Raw genomic sequence first — 23,960 nt, 5'->3', positions numbered from 1 at the left:
TTTACCCCAACATTCCATTGTTGCTATTTGGCCTCACTGAATCCATAGTGAACTTGCCCTGAGCTGGGAAGCCTAGCAGGCCCAGAGCTGCAGGTATACAATGCACAAATAATGGCAGCATAAAGAGTCCTTTCAGAGCCACTGGGACACTAGAGTTTGATTCAGGAAAAGGCTGCATCCCAAATGAAGGTACTTAAGCAGATACTGGATAATCACTAACTGGGAATGTAGCAGAAGGGATTTATGTCTTAAGTATGTATGTATAAGGAGGGGTTGAAAAAGACAACCTTGAATTAACTTGCAAATCAAAGATTGTATAATTTTATGAAAAGCAATGATACAGGTCTGTCTTTTTGGTTATCCCAGAGAAAATAATACTTGGAAACAGTAATATTATAATAGATAACATTTATTTCTATATTTACCAAGCACTTTTTGAACATTACTTCATTGAACAATGAAGAATAAGTTATTTTATTTTTTGCAGACTAGTAAAACGGCTAGATAACATACTAAAGTCAAAAAGCCAGAAAGTGTCAAAGGGGATTTGAACCCATGTATGTAGAACTTGAGCCTGCTCTCAAAAACTTCAGTAACCAGTGCCCCTGTGTCACCTCTTCCCTAACCTGCTCTATTTTATTGACTAAACAGAATGATAGCTATGCTAAGAGAAGGAAGGAGACATTTTTAAAAATGTGTCTGTGTGGTATGTGTGAAAGATTTGGTTTTAGGAAGTTAAAAAATTTGAGAGAGAAACAAAACTGAAACAAAAGGCAATTAAAAGCAAATAAACCAAAAAGTATTGAATAAAGTAGGACCTCAATGTCACTGACCAAAATCTTTTACCTTTATCAGCAATAAAGAAAATTACTTACAATTTGTGTTCTCTTGTTATCATCTATAAGGATGTGGAGCAGTCTCTCAACAAGAAAAGAAATTAGGGATACTGGAGTTGTAGGAAGAGTAAGAATTTCCTGTAAAATAGCCAGCAGTCGTTTCCTGCATTCAAAGAAAACTATTTCAATTTAAATATAATGGTAGAAACATATTTTATCTCTAACAATTCACCTATTGTGCAGACTTAATTACATTTTTCTCGGTTTTTTAAAATAATTTACCACTATAGATACAAAAATATATGTACAGACTTTAGGTCAAAAATTCATGTCCTGCAAAAACAGTAATTTTTTTAAATGACCCTATAATCTTTCATAAATCAACATGATGAAATAACAAAATACCAGAAGTGACTCAAATCTTTTAGACAGATTACTAATGTGAAAATTAAGGAAAATCTGACATGTCATCACGAGGCCAGCAGGGGGAGTTCTCACACCCCACCACTCCTCAATTGCAGACCCCACCAGAAGGAAGAGACTCAGATTGCAGTCCACCACATTTTAACTACTACTTTACTACCCTGCAGGAGGGAAGAAGGAAGGTTTTCCACCACCTTGGTAATAACAGCCTAGTCAGCCAATGAGAAGCCATGACGCTTGGAAACTGCCTCCCAAGTCCACCCTCTGATCTATAAAGAGCTGCCCTGGTCTGTGTTCACCGATGGTTTTGCTATAGCTTGAATGTTTGGAACTGTAATTCTCTGATATTCCCAAATAAACCCAGTTTTGCTGGAAAAATAACTGACAGTTTTGTTTTTAAGGTTAACACTACCCCTCTGTATTAAATACAAATAATTTTTAAGCAAAAAAAAGCACTTGCACTGATTGTTCTGAAGAAAGTGAATTAGGAATTCACATTATTTCCATAGAAAAAGCGAGTAAGAGCCAGCACATGCATGTTGCCTCTTACAGATGTAAGAAAAAAAAGAAAACCTTTTATAGCAGTTCAGAGTGCTAGGGTAAACATATTTAATCATGTTGCAACAAGACTATATTTCAATTCAGGAATTAGAAGAACAAAGTAAAACAAGGGCTAACATTTAGACATACCTTCCTCCTTCTTCAGTGGTATCCAAAGACTTGATAATAAGAATCAATTGTTGGCCTATGAACTCTTTGGTCATCACATTTCCAATATAGGAAAAATCACCTCTCTGTTCATCTTTAACAACTGGAATGTTCTGAATATAACTAAAACAAGCAGAATTAATAAATGTAAAATCTGTTAAGAAAGAAAGAGCGCCTCATCAGGTCAGAAAGGATTTTTACAGTTGATATTAATCCAAATATATGAATGTTGATACAATGTTATAATTTGGTCTAGAGAGCAAATTCTGTTACTGTCATGAACTTTGCAAATATTTATTGGCTTGAATCAAAAGAATTTGGAAAATATATTTTCATTAGTTTCAAATTTCTTATGGAAAAATTTCAAAAGGTATACATTTATGTCTTTCAAATTGGTAACTATTTCAGTGTCACTGGTATTCTCAAAGTTCTGAATCCCTTTTCTAAAAATCCAGTTATTCATAAAGAGCTTGTCTTCCCTCACCAGCCCCTAATTAACCATTATTCTTTTGTTTAAAATAACAGTAGTAATAATAAAAGTTATACAAGGAATCCATGAATACAATGGTCTTTTACAAATTCAGAAAACTATAGCTTTATGAATGTCTTATCCTTGCTTAAGGGCCCTACTAATCTCCATAAACAGGTACCATCAACTACCCTCTTTATACTTACTATCACTGACCAATTAAAAGCTTTTTACAACTCTCACCTAGGTAACATCCAATAGCCTATCAGAAAGTCTCCCATTTTTGGGCAAAATAAAAAAAATCTCCTTAAAAGCAGAATTAAAATTTAAGCCTAGACAACTTGGTGCCTTAAGTTGAAAATAATATGAAAAACAACAACCCCGATGAAAAATGTCACTTTTAAAATGCCATCAAAAATCAAGTTACACAATTGCAAAATTATGTATGATGAATAAATTGACACATAAAATGATAACCAAGAGTAAATAAAAGTTCATAAATCTGGCCATGATATTAGATTAGGACCTTCAAGGGCATCAGTCACCCTTTGGGTTCTAGAAGGAAACTAAAGGAAAGCTATGAAAAGTGCTAATTAATTAGCAAAATCAAAAGATCAGTAGAGTTACTGATCTATTCTGAATTTAGCCTGGATTCTGACAGACTAAAAAACCTTCATTCATCTTTGAATTCCCCCTCTACTTCCCCACTCCAGCTTTCATACAATGCATCCCATCAAGACTGGGGGTATTTTCTAAAAATAAATTCAAAGAGTAGTTGTTTCATTAATAGATTGTAAATCCTAAACTGCACAAATACAACTTAAAACAGACCCACCAATTTTAATCACCATGACATGATCTCTTTTTAACTATTTCTAAAGATATTCATTATAATGAAAGAGACCACTCAAAAACCTTTTTTAAAAGCTCTCTCCAAGAAATTATACTTATAGTAGCCTTCTAAAAATTTATTGCTGTTCCTTTTTCTTACTGGAATTTGATAAGCCTTAGTATTCCTGATTTCTCTCTCTACGTCAATACCTGTTACATGAACAACTCAGTTAACAGGAAATTTTATTTTTGTTTCATACCAGAGTTAAGTCACTGATTCTTCCTGCTTAAAATGCGTGAAAATATTTTATGAGATTATTAGGAAACAATTTTTCCATTTAATTTTATTTCTGTACCTGAGCAAACTAATCCTATCTAGTGATGGTACACCAAAAAGAAAATCATCCTATTGTTTAAGTATTCTTTCAATAATAATTAAAATATGTTTAGTCTTTCTCTTTGTAAGTGAAAAAACCAAACTAATTAAAGTTACTTATTTCACATCTCACAGATAAAGTGACAAAGGAAAGTTAAGTATCCTTGACCTCCTAGAGCCTAAGAAACCAACTTGCTCTTTAATGTCAATTTCAGTAACTAAGAATTAATCAATCTGTAAAGCGGTCCTTGAGAAGAGGCTCCCCCTCTGTTATTTAAATACTTAACACTTCCTCATATTTTCCTCCATATTCTCCATCGTCTGTAGCATTTATTACTTTTATATTAATATAATTATTAAGCATTTCATCAAACTCATTCCTTTTGGAAACATTTCAACATGGCCCAAACAGCATTATAATGGATTCCCTAATTAAATGTTAAAGTCTGAAATAATTACCCTTCAAACACTTAAATTCACACATATTTTTCATGATGTTACTATGAACTCATGCTGTAAGTTTCCATATTGGCTCACATTTAAGATATTTATCCTGGACACAATATTTTGCATACAAAATTCAAACACATTCATAGTTTTGCTCCATAACTTATATTTGGGACCATTATAAGCAAAAGCAAAATACTGTATTTCATACGAAGTGATAGAGCCCAGATAGGAGTACTGCCTTTTTGAATAAGCCCACCTGCCATCTCAGAGAGACCTAGATTTCATATTACTTAGATGCATTTTCTGGAGGACACGTCAGCAAGTCACAAGCCCACCTTTTCCCTGACCTGTCCTCTCAAAAGCCTGCCCGAAAACCTGGCCACATACAGCCTCTTAGCCTGTAAGCGATGCCTTCTTCGTTCTGTTCACCAGAACAGTGATGTTCCTCTCCGGTTTAGCATTAAACCTGCATGGACTCTTGAGTTCGCATCCCTTCCTTTCCTTTTACAAAGAGAATTCAGGACCATAATTTATATAATATGAAAGAAGCTTTTAAAAAATAGTATCAAAAGCATAAAGTTAAAAATCTCCACACCAATACCTATTAAAATATATACTACATTTGGCCTAGGAATCTCACTTTTGGAAACCAAACCCACAAAATCCCAAGCATATGTAAAAAATGTACAAGGAAGCTTAATAGATCTTTATCAGTAAAAACTGGAAACACCCTAAATTCCATCATCAGGAGAATAATTAAATATTAACACTATACTAAGGGGATGAGAGCTATAGTTAAGACTGTGATAGATTTATATGTACCAACATATAATGATCTCAGATGTAACTGAAAATAAATAAAACAGTATATATAGTGTTAATCAAAGTTTATGAATTTAATACATTTGCATATAAATTTAGAGAAAGAAGTTTGAAGTTTTCACCCCAAATCATTTAGTTGTTAACTCTAAGGAGATCAATGGAATTGAGGAATAGGAGATAAAAAAGGAATTTCACATTTTTATTCTTTACACATTTGTATTTCAATGTTGACAAGACTGCATCCATGCTTTGTGTAATTTTAAAACAAGTAGAAATTAATTAAGAAATTAATTTAAGAAAAAGGTATATATATTTAATTTTTAAAAAAACCAAGTAGTAACAGTTTTGATTAACATTAAAATTAGCCACAGTGGTCCAACCTGTCAGTTGAAAATTTATAGACCATGCACCAGATATAGCCTGCTGCTTGTTTTTGCACAGCTTGCCAGCTAAGAATTTTACATTTCTAAAAAAGTAGTTAAAACATGTGTTTATAAATATATATACATGTGAAAATACATGTGGACATTACATTAAATTGAAATTTGAGTGTCCATGAAAGTCGATAAGTTTTATCAAAGAACAGTCACACTCATTCATTATGAATTGTCTTTGGGAGCATTTGCACTATCACAGAACATCTAAGTCATTGTAACAGAGCCCTAACAGAGATAGTATGTCCCGACAGACTAAAATATTTATTTTCTGGCACTTAAGAAAAAGTTGGCCACCAATTTCAAAGAGTTAACACATCATCATTATGAACTTCATGGAGAAATATTCATATTCACATCTTAACAGTGTTAAGGAAATGTCTCTAAACATACTGATTGCTCTTTCAAGATACTAACCAACAGTATATTTCTGCAGAAAGACTCAATGTGTATACCTATTTATCCTGCCTGTCCAAAATAAAGGTTTTTAACTTATTCTCAATTAAGCATGACTTTGAAGAAGGGTGCTGGGAGGTTGACACACAGAGCAATACACAGTCCAAATCAAAGGAAAACAATTTTACCTCAGTAAATACTCTGCATAAACTACAGGCTCTGGCAAAATCTGCTCTAAAAATTCTTCACCATCATCTCCTTTTGATTTCAAATATTCACAAAGGACACGCCAATACAAAGCAATTTCAGGAGTTAATGTTTCCACTGGAATCAATTTCCTTTTAAAAGGTAAAGAATAAAAGAAAGTAAGACCTTAATATCAAGTTAAAAATTTGAACTGAGTAGAAACATGCAAATAAAAAGCAGACTTGATTTATAACCACTATCCTTCTAACTTACAAAGTCATTGACTTATCCAAACACACAAAAATGAAAAAACTTAGACCAAAAGAGAAAAAAAGTCAAATGAGCAAACATATAAAAGGAACACAAGTTTTTGGATGTTCCATCATAGGCTAATGCAAAAACCAAAGAAACTTGGGGGAAAAAAAGCGCAGCTAGTTATCTATAAAGTAGTGAGTTGTTACAGAAGGGGGAAAAAAAAAAAAGACGACCACAAGAGTAAAGAAAACAAAAGAGGGTAGATAAAAGGTACTGAAACAATCTGCTGTAATGCAGGGAGAGGACTAATTTTAATTGCAAAAATTCATCAGTATCACATTTCAAATAATGAATATTTTATATACCTGCCATCGTTATTTTTACAGATCTCTGCCAGTTCAGGAAGAGGAGTCACTAAAAATAAGGCATTGAGAACAGGGACTGCCACATCAGAAGAATTTTCCACATCCAAGCGATGAAGCAACTGTAATATATTCCCTTCAGTGAATCGTAACCAGCCTTGGAGAAGATGCTTCTTCATTGCTTGTTTCACAGTGTCTGTTAAGTCATTTGAAATATCCATGAACAGAGGCTCCCTCTAGTTTCCATTTCCCACCTTTTGTCTGTTTCAATTAACTTTTTTCAGATCAATGCTAACAAAGCTTGTATTTATGATAAAAAGTGAGAAGAGTAAGAAAGCACACTAAAGAAAAAAATAATACAGTGATGTTGCAGAAGTCACTATGATGCTTACTTCCAGTAAAAATGGAAAAGGTCAGAATGAAATACCCAACTACCACAGCTTACAAAAAATACCTCTACATTGCTTCGCCCCTGGGTTCACTGGGCTTCAGGTGTGAGTCCAGACTATATGATACCTATTATCTCATTTGTTGCCTGACTTCATCTAATACAAATGATTGCTATTTGAAGTAGTGAAACATACAAACATGTATAGCTGAACAAACTTTATTCTTAGTTTTTAAGGTCACCTTAGTCATTAGTCTCCTGACAATGTTTTCAAACTCAGGTTTTCTTGCTACAGCAAAATTAAGCCACCTCAGCCTTCTCATAGGGATTGGAAATTTAAAAATACGTTATTCCTGTAAGCAGATTCTCTAGTTTTAACAGAGAGAAAAAGGAAAAATTAAAAAAAAACCTAGGAAAATTATACTGATATGACCATTCCTAATTGCTGCTTCTGATGCACAGAACACATTCATATCAAGATACATACAAAGGAGTTAGATGGCATTTTTTTTAGAGAGGGTTGAAAAGAGATCCTGCCCTACTTCTGAAGTAAATGAGCTCTATAGACTTAAGCTATAGTTTCTCCATCTGCAAAACAAGGGAAAATTGAAACAAACTCTTCCTTCTAAACACCAAAAGGAAATCTTTTCTATACAATACACCAAAATAAATTTTGACAGGCTGTGGGAATGATAGGCTTACTTAGGACACTTGCTTCCTAAACCTTTTAAGTCTGACCCCAAAATCTACTGATGTTTTTCATATAAAGACCTTACCTGATCTGTCATTTAGACCTTGTTGAAGGAGTGTTACTCTCTGGGCAATGGACATAGCTCTTATATGAACCTTCTCAGCTAAAACCTAAGAGGTAATGATAATGAGTTGGTCAGTAAACTCAAGATAGTTATATATTTCATAATTAATTCCTTCATCTAAGAAAATTAACGTTATCTCCAAAAAAATTGTATCTATAAACACATTTAATGCAATTAAGATTCTACCTAAATTACGCATATTCCCCATCTGTAATAATGATTTCCTCAATTGAGATTTTTATGTTGTGGGTAAAATTTCAGCATTTCCAGAATCTCTCACCTGGCCTTAGTGCATCTTCCTATCTACAGGCGTTTCCAAGAGGTGGAGAGAATTAGTCCATCTCCATATCAGTAGATAATTTTACAAGGGGGAGTGAGAGCATATCTGAATGGAGAGGTTGGGTGGGGCCCCTTTTTTCTGTAGCCAGGTTGCCAGAGAAAAGGGTGAGGAGAGGTGGACTACTGCTTGTAGGCAGTAAACAGTTTCTCCCACTTTTGTCTCCCTTTGACTGATTTTGGTTTCAAATGTATTTTGCCCCCAGGATTTTCCCCCAGAGTTACATATGTGCAAATTTTTCAAAAGTATATCAATATGGCTTCTTGTCTTAAGATGCACATGTTGTGTGTGGGGTCACAGGGAAGGCAGTATAGCTCAGACAAGACAAGTAGGGACTCTGTGGCATCTTACTACACTGATGAACAGTGACTGCAATAGGGTATGGGGGGGACTTGATAATAAGGGTGAATGTAATAACCACATTGTTTTTCATGTGTATATCAATGATACCTTAAAAAAAAAAAAAAAGAATATGTCTTAAGAGATTGGACTGACATACCTGGTAAGCCAGCTTTCTGACAGCCTCTTTCACATCCTTGGTACGCCCTATAATTTTGGGCAATGTCTTTGCTGATGGTGCAATACATGATAAAACTGTACGCCTAACTTCTGGACTTGAATCATTTTCAATCAAAATAGCATAAGCTAAAAATAGAGCAATACATTTTAGTACATTAAAGAAATATTTAATCAGTTATGGATAGCCCACATCTTTATAGTTAACATCTTTAAAATGATAAAGATAGAATGTTTTAATGTTACACATTTAATTTTAGCTGAAGATTTTTTTCTGCCAACTTCCCTTAAAAAGGACAGAACAAGAAATTAGCCAGTGGATGGGGTATGAAGGCTAAAACTGAAAACAAATAGCCCTAAACAAATAAAAACAAATAGCCTAAAGATCATGGAAAACCCATTATTAAGATTATGTCTTCGTTACTCTTTAAGATTTAGAAGAAAGTCTAATATCTCAGGCAATTTATTTTAAACTGACATGACTTTACAAACGGCTTCTTATTTTGATTTTTAATGAATTCTAAAAAGAAATAACTTCTGGTTTTACTAATTAAAACAAAATCCATTCCCTGTAGCTAAATGTTTGTTCACTTTACTTCTTAAATTTTCCCCACCTTTATCAAGTATGTGTTTGTCTATTAGTTTTATACAAGTTATGTGTATCATTTAACACCAAAAAATATCAATATCACCAGTTATCAAAACTGATTACATGTAATATTGTATATCAACTATATTCCAATTTTAAAAAGTGATCATAAAGCTTATAACAGTAAGAGAAAAAATGAAACAGAAGAGTACCTGAAATAGACCTAGGTATATATGGAAAAGTGGAATATAACAATCTTTATGAGTCTAGAGGTAGAGAAAGACTTCTTAAATAAAATAAAATGCAAATAATGAAGAGGTTGATAATTTTGACATTAGGAATTTCTGTTCAACAAAAGACATTCCAAAGAGAGTGAAATAATAAGCCGCCTAAAGTAGGAAAAGATCTACAATTCATATAAACAAAAGATTTCTCTTCAAAATATATAAAGTTCTCTAATAAATCAGTAAGACAAACCAACAGGAAAATGTGCAGAACACATTAACAGGCATTATATTGAAGAAATATAACTGGTTGTTAAGTATATGAAAATATGCATAACAATATCATATGCGCAATCAGATTAACAAAAATTTAAAAATCTGACAATACCAAACACTGCTGAGGATATGGATTAATGAACACTTTTATGCACTGTTATTGGGAATATTGACTGGTAAATGTTTTGTAGAACATGTGTATCTTATCTAATGAAGCCCAATGCACACATGTCCCAACAAATCCACCCCTAGGTATACACCCTAGAATAACACTGTAACCTATGTACCAAAAGCCATGTATAAGAAAGTTCATAGCAACAAGTTTTTTAGGAGCAAAATAACTGGAAACAACTAGAAGAGCCATCAACATTAGAAATAATAAATTGTGTTACATTCATACAACAGAATGTTATAAAACAGTAAATAAAACGTATCAACATCAAAGTTAAAATTGGAAATATTAAGAGCACAGAAAAATACATTTTATATAGCAAATAAAATGAAAGACAAAAATTACTATTAGAGATACACACATGTGGTTAATTGTTTAAACAAAAAGGCAAGAAAATAATTACCTCAAAATGCAAGATAATTGTTAACTCTGAGGGAAAGTGATGTAATTGGGGTGGGGCATAAAACAGGCTTCAAAGGTATTGATGCTCTATAGCTTTTTAAGTTGAATGGTGGCTACTTGGGTATTTTTTAAAACAGGCTTCAAAGGTATTGATGCTCCATAGCTTTTTAACATTTGGAATTTTATCTTTCAATCTAATAAGCATGGCTTTATTAATTTTATCAAACAAATCATCATCAATCTGTGCATTTTCTGGCATACTTCCCAAGGTATTTTAAAAATATTATATATGTATATAAAACCTATAATCTCCCATATGTGTATATAACTAATTTAAAAAAACTTATCTACTGAGAACTTAACAAAGTCAAGGAAACTGAAAAAAGGATTTAGAAAGCTACGCATACCATTAACCACTGGGCAGTCATCATCTTTGGGATCCTGAAGTCGTGAAAGAGCCAGAACTGCCTGTATCCTCACATTTGGAATTTTATCTTTCAATCTAATAAGCATGGCTTTATTAATTTTATCAAACAAATCATCATCAATCTGGGCATTTTCTGGCATACTTCCCAAGAGTTTGTTTATGAGTTGGCACACTCTAAATCTAACTGCACTGCTGTTTGCTTCATGAGACTGAAATAGAAACAAATCAAAATTTATTCACAATCACGTACCATTATTACTAAATAATAGCATTACCATTTGAATTTTATATGCTTACAATTAAAGAAGTTACAACAGTAAGTCATTGCTTGCAGAGAAACTACACTACCTTGATCCACATGTATACTAAATATACATTTTATAAAGTCTCAAAATATACACAGTCCAAAGTAAGTATTCGCTAAATTACAAGAGTGTATTTCTTTCTCTTGGTTGGATATCTTACTTCTAAAAGAGAGAATTCATTTAAAACAAATGTATGTAAGAAGTAGCTTAGAGAGATCATTAAAAATTTAATGCAGGAGTTAATTTAAAAGTCTACCTTTTAATCTCAATGACAGTTCTAATACTTTCTATAAAAACCCATTCAAACACTTTCTCAATTACCACATTAAACTGTACAAATTCCCACAGCCCTTTTAACGTAGTAAATTTTTCTGAACTACTTCCCCAAAGTTCTAATTTTCATAATACCTTTAACAGAAAAGTAAACAAATAATTTAAAATGCCACCATCCTCCTCTTCCTCCTCCTCAGCAACAGTATCTGATTGGTGAAACGAAGTAACAAACTTTGCGGCAAATTCTATTACCCTCTCCACAGCTGGTTCACGTTTATAGACCACCATAGCATATTTAAGGTAATGAACGAACTCCTCGTGAAAAACTGTTTTATCATCCATCTGCAAGATAAAAGAAACCCATTCAAACTGCCCTGATAAAGTCCTCTTTTCTCAACATTGCCGTAAGACTGCTGAAAGCACTAGCCGTAACTCAAACTAAAATCATCACTTAGTCAACTCTCAACCGTCCAAACCCTCGAAGGAGAGATAAATTTGCATGCATTTCTCTCAAAAAAATTTCCTTCTTCCAGGAAGAAAACAAACATGAATTTGACAATAAAGGGATTCCTATTTTTGTTTGTTTTAATACCCATGAATTCTCAATATGCCTTGGTACCAGTGTAGTAAAAATATCAAAAATCAACAGTGGCTTTTAAATTTAGCCTTTGACATAACTTTCACATACTATCTCATATCCTCCAGCCCTATGATGATGACTTACAATTTTTCTCGGACCTCAGGTTAATTTATTTTCCCAACATTCATTGTCCTATTCTTCCCGCGGCTCCATTCAAAACAAACCAAGCAGTATTTACGTGAACAGGAAGAACCGGGCCCTCAGAATTAATTTACTGTTTGGTGACTAGATTCAATTTAACCGTGGGGAGAGGTTAAAATAATTTGTTGGCGTTCCCGACGTGGGCGGCGACCGGAGGAACAACATCGGCTCAGCGAAGCGTTCGGCATCCACCCTGCGGCCACCTCATCTAGACGATAGTAAACGTTTCTCTCCAAGTTCACCGCCCGACAAAGTACTAACGGTCCGCGCGCGAGGCCGCCGCGGAGAGGGAGCGCCCGGGCGCCCTCCCGCAAGGCGCCAGACCTCTCCGAACCACGCGCCACGGTAATGGAGATTGCTGTGCCGTGCGCGGAGTCCGGAGGGTCACTGGCGGCCCCTGTGGGAGGCTAGTTCGGCGAGCGCGAGGGGCGGCGGCGGCGGCTGGGCCCGGGGGCGGCCGCGCTTACCGTGCGGTAGGTGCGGCTCAGCACCACCACGAGCTTCGCCTTGTTCTGGTGCGGCTGCTGCGCCAGCTGGAAGGCCTCCTTAATGGGCAGCAGCCTCTTTGCCCCCATGGCGCCTGGACTCGGCCGGGACCAACCCAGTTCCCGGTCGGCTGCAGCCCGACTGACCACTGGCCGAGGGTCCACAGAGATTCCGCTGGATCCGATCCGCCAGCAACCCAGAGCCCAGGGCGGGGTTACCGCCCCAGCATTCAAATAACTCCCGCGGGAGAAGGAAATACCGCGAGACTGCCGCGAGAGCTCAGAGAGACTAGAACGGGAAGAGATTGAGCTACCCTGACACTCCGCTACTTGGGCGCATGCGCATAGGATCTACCCAACAGTTTTCTGGGTGGAAAGTGGCGTTTCGAGGAGGAGGAGGCAGCGTTGGCGTGCCCGGAAGTGGTATCGGCCTGGAGGGCGAGCGGGATCGTGGTGCCGCTGTCGGGGCACAGCTGCTGGCGCTAGGCCTAACCGAGGAGAGCGGCTTTTCCTGAGGCGAGAAAGAAGAAGCGGTCCTCCAAGGGTGAGAACAGGGGATCTGCTGAGGGGAACAGTCCCTGCTCCAACTGAAGAGGGAGCAAGGGACCCCGGGAGAAGGGCTTCGTTTGGAGACCCGTCGAGAAGGGAGAGAAAAGCTGGGATGTGCTGGAAGGGCTGGGCACGGGACCCGACTTCTACACACGGAAATGTGCCCGGGTCGCCTGACGGGGACGTTCCGAGGTCTCTGGATAGAGGCGGGCCGCAGTCTTGATAAACCGTAGATCCTCGGCTGGTAGAGGGTCTGCAAAGGAGGGAGGTAGTTTGGGTACCGCTGAGACGAGAGGCACAATTTAATTTAGATACAGCTGTGCTAGATGTACCACATTTCGAGGCCTGGTTACCAAGGCGCATAACGACGATATATTCAACAAAAGAGAACACAGAATGGAAAATTGTTTAAGGTAGTGGTTACGGTAAATTTGGAGTGCCTTCTGGCAGGAACTACGTCTTTAAACTTTTTTTTTAATGGAATTTTGTCAGACAAAAACGAGCACACTAGTACCCACAGAGTCGCCCGTACTCCCTTTTCTCTGTTGAAGTACCTCCCATCCCCAGCAATAATGTATTTGATGAATTTGCTGTTAATTTATGTATTAACGACAGGTAAGTATGTAAATAAAAACACTTACTGTTTTCATGGGCAAACATTACACGAATTACCATATGCAGCTTGCTTTTTAAAATCACTATTGTTTTTGAGTTTAATTCATACTTATACTTTTCACAAAACTTAGACTTATGGACCCGTATGTGCCAGACACTGTTCTAAGCACTTTACTTCAGTAAGGTTAACTTCTCTCTCCTTTTAAGATGAGGAAACTGAGGCACAGACAGTTCTCTGTAGTTTTCTACTGTAGGAATATGCCATAATTTATTCATCCATTCTCTTCATATTCCTAATTCCTGAAACATAGGTATTCAAATGCTAGTTAAAATAATGTGGTAGCTTTTGGGTTGCCCATAATTTTGAAGTTATCCAGATGTCTAATTCTGGAAAGGCAAAGGAGGTTGAATATTTTAGGTTTATTATCTAGAGCAAAAGCATAGAGGCCAAAGAATGCATGGGGTATATACTGCTAAATAACATTTGTAATCTCACTATAGCTAAAATATAGAATGCCTCTGGAGAAAGAATCTAGAAAGGGCATTAATTTTTTGACCAAGTATATCCAGAATAGTTTCAACATATAATCAACATAAATTATTAATGAGAAATTTACATTCTTTTTTCCCACCCGACTTTATCTTTGGAATTGGGTATTACTTTATACTAAGCACATTTCAGGAGCTTACTAGGCACATGGGACTAGTGGCTGTGGTACTGGACAGTGCAGAACTATTCTTACTTTGGGAATCCCCATGTGTTTTTCATGTAAGGTCAACTGGTAAACTAAACATAGAACAAACTAATTCTTGGAGGCATTTTTCTTACTTTTTGGCCTTTAATTGCGCAGCTCCCTTTATGCTTTGGGTGCCTGTTACCTTTGTTGCTTTGTTTGACTTTGAAATTTCTATTATTTTCTTTAATGTGTTTTATTTGGTTATCTCACCACAAATGAGAGAGACCTTCGTATCATTTTGTCAGTTACTGAAGGATGAGGCATTTGGCCACCAGAGGTCAGCATCGCTATATTTTGATTGGCTTTAGGATTAATAACATGTTTTGATCAGTATTTCTTGGACATTATAGTCTGGGAAATAAAAAAGGCGCTAGATTATGAAATGAAAAGACAACTTTTGGAATTGGAGAAAATATTTGCAAACCATGTATCGCGTAAGGGATTAATACCCAAAATATAAAAGGAACTTACACAACTTAATAGCAGAAAAGCTAAATAAAATGACTAAAAAATGAGCAAAAGACCTAAATAGACATGTTCCCAAAAAGACAAAGAAAGTCAACAGGTTTTAAAAAGGTGATCAACATCACTAATCACCAGGGAAATGCAAATCACAATCACAGTATCACCTCACACCTGTTAGGATGACTTACAAAAAGTCAAAAGGAAAGTGTTGGCAAGGATGTGGAAAAAAAGGAACACTTATACACATTGGTGAGAATGTAAGTTGAGCCAACATTATAGAAAACAGTGTGAAAGTTCCTGAAAAAATTAAAAATAGAGCTACCATATGATCCAGCAGTCCCACTTCTGGGCATGTACTCAGAGGAAATGAAATCGGTATTTCAAAGATATATCTGCACTCCCATGTTTATTGCAGCATTACTCATGGTAGTCAACATATGGAAACAACCTGAATGTCCATTGATGGATGAGTGGGTAAATAAGATAGGGTGTGTGTGTACACACTGGAATACTATTCAGTCTAAAGACAGAAGGGAATCCTGCAATATGCCACAACATGGGTTAACCTGAAAGATATTCTGTTAAATGAAATAAACTAGATGCAGAAAAATAACTGTCAAAGATACAAACATTCACTTACAAGATGAGTAAGTTCTGGAGACCTACTGTGCTATAGTTAATAATGTATGTATACTTGAAATTTGCTAGAAGAGTAGATCTCACTCAGATGTTCTTACCACACAAAAATAGGTAACTGAGGTAATGGATATGTTAATTAGTTTGATTTTGGTAATCATTTCACAGTGAATACATACATCAAAACATCACATTGTACATGTTAAATATATACAACTTGTCAGTCCAAAAACCTGATAAAATAAAGAAGATACTATATGAACTTAAACAGCAATCTCACAGCCTTAAAGCTTACCAGTTTCTTGATTTTGCTGTCAATGCTTTGGGAAAAAAAGAATAAATAATGGCAACAATGGGGATAAACTGACCTTGGTAAACTTTAGTTAAAGAAATTGCAAAATAATTCATATGGTAAGCCCATTAAGTTCCAAAATTTCAAAAGAGATCATTCTTGAAAACTAAATTAGACATTAGAATATGTAGAATAGGTGTGGTTGATTCAGTTTTGATACAGGAAAATATGCACATGGAATGTAAAGGAGTAACAGTGATAGGTTCATTCTAGAATTTACATATGCCTTCAAAGAGACTTTCTTGTTTCTGCCAAAAAAGTAGAGTGGGCTGTTTAAAGAATTCTTTGAGTAACATAATAACTCAAGTATAGCCCATTAATAATCTTGCAGATGGAATCTGGTTGAAATGAAAACAGTAAAAATAAAAGAGGACAGAAGAATTAAAAGCCAGCCACTCCTCCTGTCTCAATAAAATAAGACTTGTGGTACATTCCGAATTTTCTTTTTGTTTTCAGGTTGAACTAGATAATAATATTATAAACTTAAAAATATTCACATTCATACATCTTTTTAAAGAAGAAGTTATAAGCAGTTGCCTTTAAATTGCTTTAGTAGCTTCATTTTTGTTGATTCTGCTTTAAAAAAAAAAATCGTTCATTCATCTTTGTCCAACATACAACCAAATCACCTGAATATAGTTTGGGAATTTTTGTCTCCCTAGGCTAAAAGTAGAACATACTTGTATAGTTATTTACATCAGACCTTTGTCATTCTCATTAATTCTTTCAAAAAATTTACTAAGCCACTAAGGAACTGAATTACTGACATAAAGCCAAAAAGCCATACCATATGACAGTAGTAGAACTCAGTGTATATTTGAAACTAGAGATGTTTACTGATGTTCATTTTGGGTATCACTCCTACAGAATGGCACAAATGGGCTGTTGATTGATTGATTTTTTGCTTTTTTTCATTAGAGCTATGCCTTAGTCCATCTGTGTTGGCTCTGTACCTTCTAATGTGCTTTGACCACATTTTACCTGGCCACTCCTCCAGTGGTAGAAACCTAGAATGCTTCTAACTCTTTACCATCAAAGATGAAGCTTCAGAGTACATGGTAGTCTTATGGAGAATTTCTTTGCTGTGTATACCCAACATCATTACTCATGAGAATTGCTGGATCATGAGATATGTGCAGTTAGTTTGGTTAAGTAGTGCTGACAGATTTTGCTCTTGAGAAGGGGATACCCTGGTTTACCGTCCTGCAAAAATAAGGGATACCCTGTTTTTGTAAGTGAAATTAGCCTATGCTTTTCTTAGTTAGTTCACCTCTGGATCTCAAATTAATATTTTATCATCCTAGGGGTTCCTTTAGTCTCCTCACTAATACTTAGCATTTCCCAGCTTTCTAATTTTTACCAAACTAATAGAACAATTTGCTGATTTTATGGTTAATGGCCTGTGGATTTTCTCTTCTGTAAATTGGATAGTTCTGTCTTTTGCCCATTTCTTTAATACTGCTACCTTTTTTTGTTGTTGGTCTGTAGTTAACTTTGTTCTTAATGTCTTTAGTTCATTCCAGAAATGACTGATTTTTTATGTGATTGAATTCATCATTTTTTGGTCTTGTGCCTTATATTATTTAATTTAAGAAGTCTTTCCCCAGCCCTAAATCACAAAGATATTCTCCCGCATTGTATTCCGTTAACTATGTAGTTTTACCATTCTCATTTAGGTCTTCACTCCATCATGAGTCCTCCAATGTAGTGGCATCATAAGTGTACAGTTTTATTTTTCTCCTATACTGAGGCAGTTTTACCAATATTATGTCTTAAATGCATCCATCCATTCCCCTTGATTTATTTGCTAACTTTATTGTCTACTGCATTCCAAAAGTATATATGGCTCTGTTTCTGAGCTTTGTTGTTTCATTGGACTACTTGTTCTTACACTAACTAAACCCTATTTTTAATTTCTGTGCCTTTGTATATTTTAACATCTTGTAAGCCAAGAACCCCTTTACTCTTTATAATATTTATAATTTTATGCTTGAAATATAATATATATAATAAATCTTTACAATATTCATTTGTTCATCCAAGAGCATAGAATATCTATATTTAATTATCTTCTATGTCCTGTATTAGAATTTTGCATTCTTCCTCCTACAGGTCTTATATATTATTGATAGGTTCCTAGATCTTTTATAGATTTGGTGAGTTTTTTGCCGTTATGAAAGGTATTTATGTAAAACATTTTCTGGTGAGTATTGCTGGGATAAAAGTTGAGTGCCAGGATTCAAATCCTGACTGTCACTTAGCAGATGTATGATCTTGGGCAGGTAGCTAGACCTCGTGTAAAATGGAGACAACTATCTTAAAGGGTTGTTAGCACAATTTTAAGTGAGTTAACATTTGCAGTTCCTAGAAATACCTGACAAATAGTAAAAGCTAGATAAATTAACTAATTAATATTCATAGTAATCTCAGAACCAGGAATTCTGTTAAGCTCTTTTATTAGCTCTAATAGTTCGTTTTTTTTAATTAGATGGCCATATCATCTGTAAATTAATAAGCTTATCTCTTTTATTCAGCTCTTACCAACTGTCATTTGTTCATTTTTATAACTGACTAGGACTTTTTGTGCTATGTCAGGCAGTATCAGTCATCATGGTCATCCTTATCTAAGTTCATTTTTAAAGGGAATATATCTTAAGTTTCTCTTTTAGGCTAATATTTCCTGAAGGTTTTTTGTAGGTAATCTTTACCAAACCTCATGAGAAAGTAACTTTTTCTTCCTAGTTTGGTAAGAGTGCTTTATTTTTAAAGCATAAATAGGTGTTGATCAGGACTAGAAAAGATCGAGTATCCACAGTTGATAAAATTATCTGCTCTTTTTCCCCCCCTTTATTACTGTGGTGACGTATTTCTACACTTTCTGAAGTTGAGATATTCTTTCTTTCCTGGGATATTTCTACATGATTATAATGATTATAACATACTCTTTTATTTTTCTTTAATACACTATTAGATTTTTCTTAGGTAATATCTGAAACTTTTGCAAGTGAAATGAGCCTATGCTTTTCTTATCTGGTTTGTCTCTAGACCTGGAATTAATAATTCTCATAAAAGGAGCTAGTCAGTTTGTATGCTTTTCTACTTTTTTCTGAAACAAGTGTTAATTTCCTTGAAAGTTTAGTGGAACTCACTTATAAAACCATATTCACTTGCTGTTTTTAATAGGTTGATACCTTTTCAGTTTCTCTAATCTTTACAGGTTTATTAAGTTATGTTTCTCCTCTATGAATTTTAATAATTTATATTCCTTTAGAATTTAGCCATTTCATCTAGATTTTCCCATTTTTGCAAAAATTTGTCATTTTCTATTTTTAATCTCATTTTTAAATCTCGGTAATTCTCACTAGTTTCATTTTTCATATTCGTATTTTCAGAAAACCATCTTTTAATTTTTTCAGTCTTCTCTACTATTCTTTTATATACTGTTTCATTTTTGCCTTTATTATTTCCTTCCTGCTTATTTTGCTGTTTCTCTTCTGTTACCTGGAATTGAATGTTTAACTTGTGGATATTGTATCCAAAGCTAAATATTTCTTGTAGACACCAGTTTGGCCGTGTCCCACAAATAGTGCCTTATAATATTATTCAGTTTAATACTTCTTAACATTTTTTATAATTTCCATTTTAACCCATGAGTTATTTAGTTTTCCAACTAGGATTACATTTAACCATTAATACTACTTTTATTACATTGTGGTCAGAGAACTTAGTCTGAATGAAATTGACCCTTTAGAATCTAGTTATACTTTATAACCTAATGCATGATCTATTTGTCTCTGTGTATGTGTTCAAATATCAATTCTGCTTGTTACGGAGTTCTACTTACATAATACCTAAACTATATTCATACCTGCTTATATTTTCCCCTTAGTTCTATCAATTGTTACTTGAGGAATTTTAAGGATGTACTTTCAGGCTCATATATGTTGATGATGAGTATATTTTATTATGTTCCTTTTACCAGTACTATCATCCATCTTTGTCCCTTACATTTTCTGGGTTGAAATCTTTCTTGTTGGATATTCACATTGCTATCTCAGCTTTTATTTGGGGCCACGTTGCCTGATACATCTTCTCTTGTGCTTTTATTTTTTGCCTTTCTGTATCTTTTTGCTTTAAAGTGTCTCTTGTTAGCAGCATGTTACTGTTTTTTTAATCCTAAGTGTCTGTCTTTTCATTGTGATTTTAACCTGTTTATATTCACTGTAATTCCTACTATATTAAAATCTATACCTGCCATCTTCTCTCATCTCTGTAGAGTATGACCACAACCTCTGGGGTCACAGCAACAGTTCTAACATCTGGGTACTCTACAACCAGGACAGGTCCCCTAAAACTAATCCCAACAAGTACATCTGACGGTAAAAAGATACCTTTTTAGCAAGAGAGCTAAATTTGGAGTTTGCAACACAAGGGAACTACTTTTGCAGAAGTAATTTTCTGGGCTAGAATTACATACTAAAAAACAAACGGCCCAGGTAAAGTCCCAAAAAAGAATTAGGATGGCCCCAGGTGCTCCTCCCGAACCTTGTGACTGTAGGAGCCCTTCCTAACAGGACAGTCTTCCTAAACCAGTGAAACAGAGTTGAGAAAGCCCATTAAATCTTATGGTTCAGCATCCATGTGCTTGGATACGCTGTAAAGTTAGATGGGCAATAATGTTACCCTTTGCTTTTAGGCTTTAATATCATGTCTGTAGTCTTCTCATTCACAGGTTAAGGCAACTTTTCCAGATAGCCCAACAACCAAGTCACCAGTTTCCAAAGGCATTTGCACCACCTATAAACTTCGGATCTGTGCACACCAGATGCCCTTGACAACTCATCCTACCGTCCCTCTGCAGAAAAGTTGCTACAACAGCGGACAGTGAAGGCCACCACTGAGTTTCTTTTATTACCAAGTAGATATAATATCCCTGCAAGCAAAACAGAGTACATAAAGTGTCTCTTCACAACCAGCTGAGACCATGCTAAAAAAAATGGCAGCCTAAACAAGGACCCCTTCTTTTCTTGGGTATCCAGAATTTGAAGGAGAGACTCTGACCACTGGTAAGTGACTAACATTTTACACACTGAACTGGTCCTGAGAACTGAGATGTCTTCTTTGTAAGTGAAGAATATACAACATAATCTTGAAGACCTGCACAGGGGTGTGAGCCAGAGGTGTACTCGGTGTGTGTAATGGACTGAAAAACAGACAAATTAATCTTGTTGAAAGGACTTTTTATTTTTTGTTTCTATTTGCCAGAGTTAGTCAGTGTTTTGCTGGCTTAGACTGTAACTTTTTTTCTGGTACTTCCTTTTTATTCTAATGGGTCCCAGAAATCCCTCTCCTGATCCCTTACCGGAATCAGAAAGTGAAGAAGAAGAAAATGCTAACTACCTAAATGAGAGTTCTGGGGAAGAATGGGATTCCTCTGAAGAAGAGGATCCTGTGGTGCCAAACTTAACACCTCTTGAGAGTCTTGCCTGGCAGGTTAAGTGCCTTTTAAAATACTCAACAACTTGGAAACCTTTAAATCCAAATTCTTGGTTATATCATGCTAAACTCTTGGATCCAAGCACACCAGTCCACATACTTCGAGAGATAGGTCTAAGGCTCTCCCACTGCTCCCATTGTGTACCCAAACTGGAACCAATTCCTGAATGGCCTCCTTTGGCTTCTTGTGGAGTCCCACCTTTTCAAAAGCCCCTTACAAGTGCCAGCCGGCTTTCTAGAGATCATGCCACTCTAAATGGAGCATTGCAATTTGCTACCAAACAGTTAAGCCGAACATTGAGTAGAGCCACTCCCATACCTGAATACCTAAAACAGATCCCTAATTCATGTGTTTCTGGTTGTTGTTGTGGCTGGTTAACTAAGACAGTTAAGGAAACAACCCGCACTGAACCCATCAACACTACTTACTCCTATACTGACTTCCAAAAGGCAGTTAATAAACTCCTAACTGCATCACTATAAAGATTCACTGTTCTGCTGTCTGTCATGTTGCTAACAGAAGAGGTAGTACAAAGTTGCACAAACAATAGTTGAGAAATTAATCCCTTTTCAACCTACCAAGTACTGATACTGAATATATACCCAAGAACCTCATAACTCAACTACAGAAAATGTGCATTGTGAGCATTCCCTTAGACAGATCCTGTGGATAAAAGGAGAATGTCAATGGATAATTAGTCAAAGGGACCATACTACAAAAGATAAATTAACTATTCTACAAACTCAGTTCTCCCTATGCCACCCCATTTACCCTGCCTGTCTGAATGGACTCCAACTAAATATTTAATTATTAATGTGAAAAAAGAAGTAGGCCACTACCATTTTTGTTAACCCAAATTTAAAAACAGCTGTTGAGGAAAGTAGGAAATTAGCTACCCCCAATAACACCTTTCTGAGCATGCTCTTCTCTGGCATTCATTCCTAGATAGGTAGTTGAATTAAATTGAATAACTAGACAAAAATGGTGGGAATATGGGTTTATGTCCCAGCTTTTATGTAGATGGCCTACATGTGGCACACTCTAGGTTCTTGTCTTCTTGGAGGGGGTGCAGTTTCAAACCTAGCCTGCAGGGCTATAGATCTGTATTGGTGCCTGCAATTACAGCATAAACATTTTATATCTAATTCTCCCCACCAGGCTGTACCTAGCTAAACTGCCCTATAAGATCAGAACTGGGGATTAAACATACACCTATTCTGGAGGGAATATGTTTCTTGCATCTTGGCGCTCAGACTTTAGTCAAGAGCAATTAAAACATCCCAAAAGACCAATGGGAACAGATTAATAAAGCATTTATGCTTTCACTATTAATTGCTAATGGGTTAAAGTATTTCATCTATGTTTCCTGCTGCAGTACTTTATGCACTTTCCACATTCATTGTGAACTTTTCAGGAACCCTTGTAACTTTAAAGAACCTTATTACTACAGAAAATCTTGGCCTAATAAAATCTGAAGTTCAAGAATTTTTTTTAAAGCCTCTTTTTTTTTCCTACATAGATTAGATTTTCTTCTAGCTGAACAAGGAAGAGTGTGTACCCATGTAAATGAGTCTCACTGTGTTTATTTAGATGAGTCAAACATAGATCAACATACATAAAATAAGATGCATGAGACCATTAAATCTTTTCACACACCTACAATAACGAATGAAACCTGTGTGTGAGCCTGGTTGACTGGGCATCTAAAGGAAGTCAGAAAAGATTATTAAAGCTATCCTCTTATTAGTGCTCTGTACAATGTGACATCAAACAATTGAAGCATTAATGGAATTATAAATTCTATAAATGTATAGCAATTTTAAAGAGAGAAAAGACTTTTAAAATGCTAAGCCTTGGTTGTCTTGTTTTAGGGAAAAAGAAGGGAATTGCAGATAGAAAAATAATGTTAGTGAAAAATTACTGAACTTAAACCATATTATACTGTTAGTGTAACAATGTGTCAGAAATTGTTCCTATGTAGATGTTCTGTGAAACTGGTTTTTAAAATGTTATAAGAATCTGTTTGGTTTTTTTCTTAAGGGGGAGGTGGGAAGAGGTAGGGAGGTCTGAAAATTAAAATATGTAGATATTTGTGTAACCATAATATGTTCCTTTTTCTCTTGTGTGTATGTATAAAAGTGCCTTGCTCATGAACACATTTTTGCTGTTCACTCTGAAAGGGAGCCTTTCCCCAGTTCACAGTTGAATAAACCAACAGCTTTTACATGCTGAACAGAGTATGGCTATTTGTTCTCAACAAATGAAATAGATCCTCCTTTGCTTGAGGCATATTCAGTATCCGCTAAGTGCCCAGTTACAGTTAATAGAGTATCTATATACAGTGTCTGATAGCAGATGACCTGACAGTTCTAGAAAAGAAACAGAATTGAAAAAGAAAATGCTGTTAATTCAGTCAAGATCGAGATTTGAATCCATTTGTTTTTATATGCTAAATAATTTTAGATTGTACAAAATGGTAGATACCTGAATAAGCCTTGAGCTTTCACTGCTTTTGTGAACCATGGATGTGGGGTTAGTAGTGAATTTATCACTTTAACACTCTCTGTACAT

At 35.5% G+C, this 23,960-nt stretch overlaps 2 protein-coding genes across 2 annotated transcripts in view; one reads left to right on the top strand and one right to left on the bottom strand.

Moving 5' to 3' along the window:
* NCAPG (non-SMC condensin I complex subunit G) overlaps positions 1-12,758 on the bottom strand; it is a 57,855-nt gene extending 45,097 nt beyond the window's left edge. The window contains exons 1-9 of the mRNA XM_036921043.2: positions 12,521-12,758; positions 11,408-11,614; positions 10,675-10,903; positions 8,588-8,733; positions 7,713-7,797; positions 6,552-6,744; positions 5,934-6,083; positions 1,950-2,090; positions 876-999 (exon numbers count right to left, since the gene is read on the bottom strand). Of these exons, the coding sequence (XP_036776938.1) occupies positions 876-999; positions 1,950-2,090; positions 5,934-6,083; positions 6,552-6,744; positions 7,713-7,797; positions 8,588-8,733; positions 10,675-10,903; positions 11,408-11,614; positions 12,521-12,628 (1,383 nt within the window). The 5' untranslated portion in view covers positions 12,629-12,758. The remainder of the gene's footprint in view (positions 1-875; positions 1,000-1,949; positions 2,091-5,933; positions 6,084-6,551; positions 6,745-7,712; positions 7,798-8,587; positions 8,734-10,674; positions 10,904-11,407; positions 11,615-12,520) is intronic.
* Positions 12,759-12,837: 79 nt separating this feature from the next.
* DCAF16 (DDB1 and CUL4 associated factor 16) lies at positions 12,838-22,817 on the top strand. The gene is made up of 2 exons (XM_036921050.2): positions 12,838-13,082; positions 20,625-22,817. The coding sequence occupies exon 2, from the start codon at positions 21,221-21,223 to the stop codon at positions 21,869-21,871; it is 651 nt and encodes a 216-aa protein (XP_036776945.1). The 5' UTR covers positions 12,838-13,082; positions 20,625-21,220; the 3' UTR covers positions 21,872-22,817.
* The last annotated feature ends 1,143 nt before the right edge of the window (positions 22,818-23,960 follow it).

The sequence above is a fragment of the Manis pentadactyla genome, chromosome 5 (assembly GCF_030020395.1).
Source record: "Manis pentadactyla isolate mManPen7 chromosome 5, mManPen7.hap1, whole genome shotgun sequence".
In the NCBI taxonomy this organism is placed as follows: Eukaryota; Metazoa; Chordata; class Mammalia; order Pholidota; family Manidae; genus Manis; species Manis pentadactyla.
Note: the sequence above shows the minus strand (reverse complement) of the source record. Positions and strands in the feature narration are given on the sequence as shown.